Genomic DNA, 9605 nt, shown 5'->3' with positions numbered 1-9605 from the left:
CTGTCTTTTATTTACCTGTTGCCATGGTGAATCGTGGAGTCGGAGCTCCATGGATGATGGCTTTTTATTGTCGGCTTAACTCAGAGTGAACATACTCAGAGTTGACTGAACTAATTCAAATCAGCTGTTCTGGAACCGCTAACTCAGAGTTTCCCATCTCAGGGTAAATCAACTCAGAGTTCAGGGTTAGACTCAGAGTTTGTTGAACCTCCTTCAACACTTATTCCTAATATGAACTGTTTCATATGAAACCTCAAATGCAAAACATTGATTGCATGAGATTGAGTTTGTCTGTATGAGTTTGTAAATGGCAGCTTGTGCCCTTATGTAGTGTGAACATACTATTTCTCATCAAACTGTGATAACTGTGATTAAATTCAGTATATATACATCTGCCATATGTTGCCACCCCTCAAAAATTCCTGCACCCCTCTTGCCACCCCATAAATATTTTTCTAGAGCTGCCCCTGCTGGCATGTATTATGTAGGAAGCAGGTGAGATGGGCTGTTAATTTCAAGAGATGTTTGGTTCTTCCTATGATATGATCTGTCAGACTTACAGAATATGTGTATTGAGTACATTTATTAAAAAACAAAAACAACCAACAAACAATACATAGTATGTGACATACATTCCTACATGCAAGTCCGATGTTCTGATATCCAGACATTCATATTTATAGTGTGGAAACTAGGTGCAATCTTTTTATTCCACACAATGGATGAACAACACAAAGCTACAGTAGGGCCTGTAATGTTTACACCACTTCAGCCTGCTGATGTTTTCACATATTAAAAGGTCAAGTGTTTTGGATTTAGTGGCATCTAGCAGTGAGGTTTCAGAAGTTTAACTTCTCCCAAGTGGTGGCTGACACGGTAACGTGAATGGCCCTATCTAGAGCCAGTTTCTGATTTGTCCATTTCGGGCTACTGTGAGAACAACATGGTGGACTCTGTGGAAGAGGACCCGCTCCATATGTAGATATGAACATCCCATGCTAATGTTATGGAAACTTGATGCTCTTAGTTTCAGCTGATTATAAACTAATAAAAACATAGTTATGAATATTATGTTTATTTCTGCCAATATTCCCCCCTAAATCCAACACACCGGAGCTTTGAATTAAATGTAAATGGACAGTTTTAGTTCCATTAACAGTAACAATCTGCAGGTTTTAACAGATACAGATGGTCACATGTTTCAGAGCATAAAGACAGGAAATCTCCCTTTTAGATAAAACTGAAACTTTAATACAACCAAAATAAAATAAAAAAAATCAGAAACCTTTCCAAAACAAGCCCCTGCTGTGGATGATCCAGAATACTTTCAGAAACCAAAACCTAAACAAAAACCAGCACCTAAACCATGACTTCACGTGGGAAACTCTCAGGGTGGGGCCTTTAAACTGAGAATACATTGTGGCAGGATCTATAAATGACAACTGTCCATAGCAGAGGCATAATATGGCCAAGAAGAAAAACTTTTCTGAGCTGGAAATGGAAATGCTGACTGTTTGGCAAGGTTTTCATATGCATACCATAGCTATCTACTGTCCACCCCTTGTCTGCAGGTGTGCATGCCATGGCTATCTGCTCATTCACTAGGGTATGTTCAGTTTCCCCTCCCCTCCCTTACACCGGTAACTTTGGGCCTGTTCTAAACTACCTTTTTTTTCAAAATGTTAAGTTCAATTTACCAATAGTGCTGGGTCTTTTTAAAAGCTTTAATTTACACAATAAAGACATAACTCAAACATAGCTTATCTCACTCATGTTCATTCTGACTGACGTACACAAGATGAGACCTGACATGGGATTTGTTGGTAGTCTCCACCCACGTCCACACTGATAAATGCCGGGCTTTGCATGGAACTGACCGTAAGCCCAGTTTTCTGTTGTATCTTAGTTCCATAAGTGAGGGCTGTTGCAATTCCTCTTTCAGTCACTGTTGGATGAAGCTCTCACTCCCATCTGATGAGAAAAGAAGAAAGATAACATAAGTCATGAGTCAGTGTTTACAGAGACTCCTTTCATCAGCTGTCAGTAGAGATGGGTCGATTTCAGGTTTTGCTGGTCTGGTTTATCATATGAAGTTTAACTGGTCAGATTAAATGCAAACTGGCTGAACCTGCATTTGTCATTATGACATCCTCTGGCAGGTGAAAAAGTAGCCTTCATCAGAAACCTGTGTTGATGGTGTCACAGCCCTAAATCCAACTTGTATCACATTAGTAAAAGGCAATATGACAACATAATTGAACAGAGCTTTGGTCAGATGCTCTGTTTCTGTGTTTTCCTGATGATTCCTTTCAAAAATGTCACAACTGACAAGTAACAGCTGATTCATGAAGTTGAAATGAGGAATTGTCTGTACAAGGTTTATTATTTCACTACAAAAAACTAAATAAGGTGGCAGCTGGATGGAGGGAGGGAGATCACCATCGACCATTGTAATAACAACCTAGGCTACTTGCTGTATTGTGCTTGTGCTTCTGTTGTACATGACTTGACAGAAGTGAATATTAAACGGAGTCTTTTCATCTCTCTGACACTGACACTGAGCTTGAGTTGACGTACCATCTGACAAATAGATATGAAGGCTATCCCTGACAATATTTGGAATTTGTCATCCAGCTTTATTCCTGGAGACATGAACACAACAATAACAGTCGTCCTTACATCAACTCTAACATATGATCACAATAAGCATCTAGCTGAACTAATTCGCTGACTGCTCTCTCTCTCTCTCTCTCTCTCTCTCTCTCTCTCTCTCTCTCTCTCTCTCTCTCTCTCTGTCTTTATGTCACCATTCTCCTCTAACAGGCAGTCTTTCTCAGCCACTTTCTCAGCCACTGAGAAAGTTGCAGGTTTACAAGTAAAACTGGATCTTTGATTTGATGCTTACTAGGTTCAATATGGACTGACCCCAACCCTCTACTGACCTCAGAGTCTTCAGTCTACAGAGTGGACCCTCCACAAAATCAGACAGCAGCTTCATGTCTGAATCCTTCAACTTGTTTCCACTCAGCTGCAGCTCTGTCAGATGGGAGGGGTTGGATTTCAGGGCTGAGGCCAGAAAAACACAGCTGATCCCTGATAAACTGCAGAGACTCAATCTGAATAAAGCATAAAATATTTAACTTTAGAAGACAAAATAAAAATATCATGTATTGTTTGTAAGTAAGTCTGGTGTGTGTTTCAACAAACTTCACTTTATTTTAATTTCAGGACATAAAAAAATAGAATTCAATTGTGTCTGACCTCAGAGCCTCCAGTCTACAGTGTGGACTTTGTAGAAAATCACACAGCAGCTTCACTCCTGAATCCTTGAGGTCATTGTTACTCAGCTCCAGCTTTGTCAGATTGGAGGGGTTGGACTTCAGAGCTGAGGCTAGAGAATCACAGCTGATCTCTGACAAACTGCAGTCACTCAATCTGAATAAAGAATAAGTGATCTGTGTTCAGGTTTTAAATGTGTAGCTCATCATTACTATGTCCTAATCAATGAGCTTTTCCCTAAAATAAGTAGAGTGACTTTGTCACAGTAATCCGTAGGGTCCTAAGGACAGAGGGATGTCGTACGCTGTAAAGCCCTGTGAGGCAAATTGTGATTTGTGATATTGGGCTTTATAAATAAAATTTATGATGATGGTGTTAAGGTGAGTCATCATATTGTCCACCTCCCTTCTCAGTATGACTTAGGCTAACCTCTGGAAGACATTTCACTGGTCTTTAATCAGCAAACTGAGGACAAAAGCCATGCTCCCAATTCCGCAGTGAGTGTGTGTTCTTAATCAGTATCAGTGATCAGACATCATTTTTGAAAATACATTGAAATTAATGGGAAAAAAAAGAAATATTTGAATTTTAGCAAGTAAATGATGATCTTCCATGACATACTATATACGGGAACTGCCCATTGGTTCAACAGCCCATTGGTTCGACATCCCATTGTTCCGACCATATTAAACTCATTGTTCCGAAGTCCGTTCCGAAATCATCATGATGCCCTGTGGTTAAGGTCTGGTTAGGTTTAGGCACAAAAACCACTTGGTTAGGGTCAGGAAAAGATCATGGTGTGGGTTAAAATGAAAAAGAAAGTGACAAACACATAAGCCGTGAGCCTGCTCCGCCTCAAGCCGGTTGCAGCGCACCATACGCCCGCCGCGAGCCGTTCAGCACCGCGGACAGTCAGACTAATGGGATGTCGAACCAATGGGCTGTCGAACCAATGACATGGACCCCTATATACAGATGTGACCATATCACAAACATTTAAAATTAATTTAGTTAACAATTAACAGTGGACCTTTTCTGCAGTTTATTGAAGAAACAGAGATCTTTTGTGACTGCAGACTAAATCTATACAAGAAATTCACAACCTTATGCATGTAAATTATGAATGGTATGTAGTTATACATAAACTAAGTTTCAGTTCATTCTTCTTTATTCTTTATTTGAGATCCCCATTAGTTGTTACCACAGTAATGACCACTCTTCCTGGAGTCCACACAATTAAACTTGTAAGATCTACAATAGTAACAAAGAGCCTGTTAACTAACCTCATAGTCTCCAGTCTACAGTGTGGACTCTCCAGAAAACCACACACCAGCTTCACTCCTGAATCCTGCAGCTTGTTTCCACTCAGGTCCAGCTCTGTCAGATGAGAGGGGTTGGACTCCAGAGCTGAGGCCAGATAAACACAGCTGATCTCTGACAAACTGCAGTCCCTTAATCTGAATTAAGAATAAAACATTAGAAGACTGCTTGAAGTAAGTCAATGTTTAATGTGTTCAAAACTGAAGGAGTTAATATGTAGAAGTTCAGAAAATGGAAACTCTAAACAGCTGAACTCAACAGGATGCAGGTTAAAAACTGTAAAATACAAAAAGTGAAAAAGAGCTCTCATTGATATTAATGACAATGTGCTGCAACTTAAATAAAGACAGCGTGTCTTCGCACCTTAAACTCTGCCGATTTCAGCAGTAGCTCCATCATCAAAACCCACAGAAACTGATTTAAAATTTAAGTCAAGATCCCAATGTCTTTTTAAGGTGTCAAATACTGTAATCTACAATATTTCAACTGGGAAATGTTCAAGGAGCAAGGGATGTATTTGGGTTCAACACCTGTCAGTCAGTCACTGGTGGTAAAAATGGGTGTGGGTTTGTGAAGGGTGTTTCACTGGGCCATAATGGTACCTATGCACCTGCTAATCATCAGTGTTATGTGTAACAGATAGGGGGTGGGTTGGAAGCCCTTATTTCTAGCCACAAGGCCAATTTATGCAATGTAAACATGCAAAAGCTAATAACGGGTCACTAGCAAAAAACACTTGTTTTTATTTGTCTATTTACAGTTATTACTAATTCTGACCCACAACTGAAAAATGAATTTAAAGACCTCCCCACAGTGGTGTATAAATGTCCTCCGAGCTTAAGGCAAATGTTAGTCAAATCTGACGGCTAAGAATGCTACCTTCCTGGAACCACCACCAGGTAACTATCGGTGTGGTGCATGCACACAGTGTAACTTTACACACAAATGCACCACATATAACCATCCGATAACAGGCAAAACCATGAAGATTAGAGGCACTATATCCTGTTCCACTAAAAATGTCATTTACCTTCTAAAATGCCCATGTGGCTTAGCATATGTGGGTAAAACCCAAAGAGCACTAAAAACAAGAATAGCAGAACACAGGAGCAATTTTAGAACTCAGGACCAACATAGCCCGGTAGTGTTACATTTTAAGGAGGCCAATCATTCAGTGGCCTCTTTGAGATAAATCGGCATCGAGCACGTTAAATATCCCAGAAGAGGAGGGGATCTAAACAACCTTTTACTCCTAAAAGAATCTTTTTATATTTTTTCCCTTCAGACTCTCAGTCCTCGAGATCTAAACCAGGAGTATGATATCAAACATTTTGTTTAAATATATTTTTCTTCTCAAGACTTAAAATAATTTTGTATATTATATATAAAAAATCCTAAGAGGTGTCAGTTTTTTATAAATTATCTCAAAAATGATAATGAAGGGGAGCAATTTATGCTTCAGGTTGGTTGTAATGGCATACTGTATTCAAAAGTATTTAAGAATATTGAAGAATTCTGTATTTAAAAATATTGTATTTCTATTTTTAAGAAGTTTTTCTATGTTGGCCACATGTGCTCTTACACTCTTTTTGAATTAATATTTCTATCCATGTCTCTATGTATTTTTCTATGCATTTCTATATACCTTTTCCATGTATTTTTGCCAAATTGGTTAATTGGAGATGCTCAAAACAACACAAGTGTTTTTAATGTTTGGCCACACCTGTCATCACTTTGACAGCTCATTGGTGAGCAAAAAGATATGTATAAATATTGGTGTGTGCATCGTATGAGCACTGTTTGACCTGACGAAGATCCAGAAGGGATCGAAACGTTGTCCTAATAAACCACAGTTGTGACTTGGAGCAGTGTGCAGGCTTTTTTCCTTTTCTTTGTTGGGAGAAGTTTGCCATCAGGGTCTAAAGCCACATGGACCTGAAGTTTTATAAACAGATGATGGTTTGGGTTAAAATGAAAAGATTTCTTTTAGAAAGGACTTTATGGCAGAAAGCCCTGAAGTGTAACTTATTCCATGTGCTGTTTTATGTGTGTTCGTGGAGTAAAGTAAACTTAACTGCACTTAAGCAGTTACACTTGCTCATTTATGTGTTGTTTTTTATCTTTTATGGCCAAAAGCAAAATATAAAGGGGTGGCCGGTTCTTTTGTAACAGACTGTGTTATATGGGCATATAATATTGTCTCATAACGATCGCAGGCCCCTAAATCGCATCGCATCGAGATCGTATCATGGCAGACTTTGTAATATCTGCATATATCGTATCGTTTTCAAAAAAATCAAAATGATATCATATCCTGATGAGACTGGTGATTTACACCCCTACATAGTACCAGTACAGACTAAGCAAGACTGTTTAACTTTTGTCAATGTATTGATTTGCTGTTAATCAGTGAGTTTTATTGTTTGGTTGTCTTTGTAGTCAGTTAATTGGGTAGTTGGCTTTGTCACCACTAAGTTGACGTTAGTAAGCTAATGCATATACAGACACAGGGTCCTGCATGCAAACTAACCATCCTCTTTCTAAGCTTGCACCAGTGGTCTACACAGATCACACACTTAACACTTTTGACTGGTTTTAAAACAAAACTCAAAGAGGGAACTCAAAGTCCCCACTTTACACATTTGTGACTGAACATGTGGTCACCCTCTCCCTCTCTACTTGTTTAGGATAAGTTGTGTGTTTGGCTGTTATTATTTTTCTGAGTCAGTACTTTTGGAATATATAGGAAGTCTGTTTAATGTTGTACAAAAGTTAATCATGCCAACCTCTGCTGTGTTTACAACTTTGAAATCCTTCAGTCTCTACTGTTGATATCATAATTTCATACAAAGTTTCAAATTGGAAAGTGGGTAAGATCCAAATTGATTGTTTAGTATATTTTATAGGCTGAGTTAATCAATTATTTTCCTATATCAGAAGGTGGTGTCCCACAGATTTCATGTATATTAAATCATATTATTTGATATCATTAATGATTATGATTATATATACATAGGAATAACTTCAGCATAAAAACACTCAGTGCGGATCAGTGTAATCAGTGCCTTATGTCAGTGTCACCACAACTTTCACATCATATTACTCCCAGCACAGAAGAAATAAAAAGGTGATCTGACCTCAGAGTCTCCAGTCTACAATGTGGACTCTCCAGATAATCACTCAGCCACTTTACTCCTGCATCCTTCAGCTTGTTGTTATTCAGCTGAAGCTTGCTCAGATGGGAGGGGTTGGACCTCAGAGCTGAGGCCAGAGAAACACAGCTTATCTCCGACAAACTGCAGCCCCACAATCTGAATAAAGAAACAACATGTACCATTAGAAGATAATGTTCCAGCTTGAAATCATTCAATGTTTAGTAATCTGTTCTAAAAAGGTTTAACATGTCGAATTTTAAAAAATGAAAACTGTAAATATGTGTTACAGTGATCCTCGATTCGGGCACAGCAGTCACTTCGTCGCTTCAGCCATGCCCCAGGAGAAGAGGTTGGATGGGCTGGGGAGGACATCTTAGACTAATTGGATTTGGAATTTAATCCGGTGTGGCTAAGCTTTCCACAACTCTGGCCATTAGAGCATCCGGTTGATTGCCTGCTCCCATTGAGTCCACGCCTCTTGCTGTTGCATCCCAACCATCCTGCTGGTGCGGGTTTCCTCAACCCTTGTTGTATTGCTGCCAAGTCCTTCCCATCCTAATGCAACTGCCCCCACAAGCACACTGTTGCGCAGCCGCACTTCTGTCTGGTCAACTGCCTCCTGCGCCCTCCACTTCCTACCCATCCTCACCTGTATGGTGGCCGACAAGACTTTGATGTCACTGGAGTTGGATGGGCTGGGGAGGACAGCTGCAACTCTTTTGCCCTGGAAATCATACATTCTTCTGACAGGCCACTGAAGGGAAGTTGTAATTTGTTCTTACTCCCACATAAGGCAATGCTGCTGCAGCTACGAGAAAGACCCACAGAGAGAGTGGCTTATCTTCCTCTCAAAGCCCTTGACAATGGTCAGTGGGATGTCCTAAACCGCCAGGATCCTAACTCTCTGCCGGTTTCTTGGATTGGGGCTGTGCCCCTTAGGGAGCTGCTGAAGATCTTTCTCAGGCTCTTCATCGGCTTCTCTGTGATTGACGTGATTTGGACTCCTCCTATGGAGAAACGGAACTGATCCGTTACTTTCCCCTTCCTCACAACTAGGGATCAGGACTTGGTTGGCTTATATCCCATCGGCGCCCACTTGATGAGGCATTCGAAACATTGGAGGATCTGTCTGCAGCCCGGTACCGATGCTGTGGTCACTGTCAGATTGTACATTAATGCTCTTATGGGGGCTGCCACACACCTGACCTGGTGGATGGACCTCTGCTGACTTCACAAGCATGTTCATAGCCAAGGCAAACAATATCACTGAGAGAGTATATCCAGTGATTATATCCTTCTCCAGCCAATGAAATGCAAACATCACTGATCCAGAAGTGACTCTCAAACTAAAGCAGCTGTAAAAGTTTAGGATGAGGTCCCTGATCTTGTCTAGAACATGGTGTCAAGCGGGTGAAGTTTCCACCAACTTGTGTGGGATGGACCCATAGGCATAGGCAAGGTCAAGCCACAGTACTACCAGGTCACTGTTGCCCTCCTGAGCCTCCATGATCAGCTGGGTGACAACTCAAACATACTTGATGCATCCTGGCACCTTTAGGATTCCACCCTTCTGTACAGCAGTGTCAATAAATGCATTCTCCAGGAGTAACTCCATCAAGCATCAGGCAATGATACTGAAGAATCTCTTTCCCTTAAAGGGCCATTGTGTAATATTTGGCATGGTTTATTGTCAAATCTGAATCTGAATCTGAATATTCTACCCATTAATATGTTTATATAAGTGTATAATCGCTATAAAATAAAATTTGTTTGGTTTTCGTAGCCTTATAATTATGCTTTTATATATATATATAGCAAGGGCCTTGCTTTAGAGAGGTCGCCATCTTGCGC

At 40.2% G+C, this 9605-nt stretch overlaps 1 protein-coding gene across 1 annotated transcript in view; it reads right to left on the bottom strand.

Moving 5' to 3' along the window:
* Positions 1–1380: 1380 nt before the first annotated feature.
* Positions 1381–9605, bottom strand: part of LOC126397590 (NACHT, LRR and PYD domains-containing protein 12-like) — a 26102-nt gene continuing 17877 nt past the window's right edge. The window contains exons 6-10 of the mRNA XM_050056480.1: positions 7737–7910; positions 4563–4736; positions 3262–3435; positions 2943–3116; positions 1381–1971 (exon numbers count right to left, since the gene is read on the bottom strand). Of these exons, the coding sequence (XP_049912437.1) occupies positions 1962–1971; positions 2943–3116; positions 3262–3435; positions 4563–4736; positions 7737–7910 (706 nt within the window). The 3' untranslated portion in view covers positions 1381–1961. The remainder of the gene's footprint in view (positions 1972–2942; positions 3117–3261; positions 3436–4562; positions 4737–7736; positions 7911–9605) is intronic.

The sequence above is a fragment of the Epinephelus moara genome, chromosome 11 (assembly GCF_006386435.1).
Source record: "Epinephelus moara isolate mb chromosome 11, YSFRI_EMoa_1.0, whole genome shotgun sequence".
NCBI lineage: Eukaryota > Metazoa > Chordata > Actinopteri > Perciformes > Serranidae > Epinephelus > Epinephelus moara.
The sequence above is the reverse complement of the archived record's forward strand: the minus strand, read 5'-3'. Positions and strand labels throughout refer to the sequence as shown.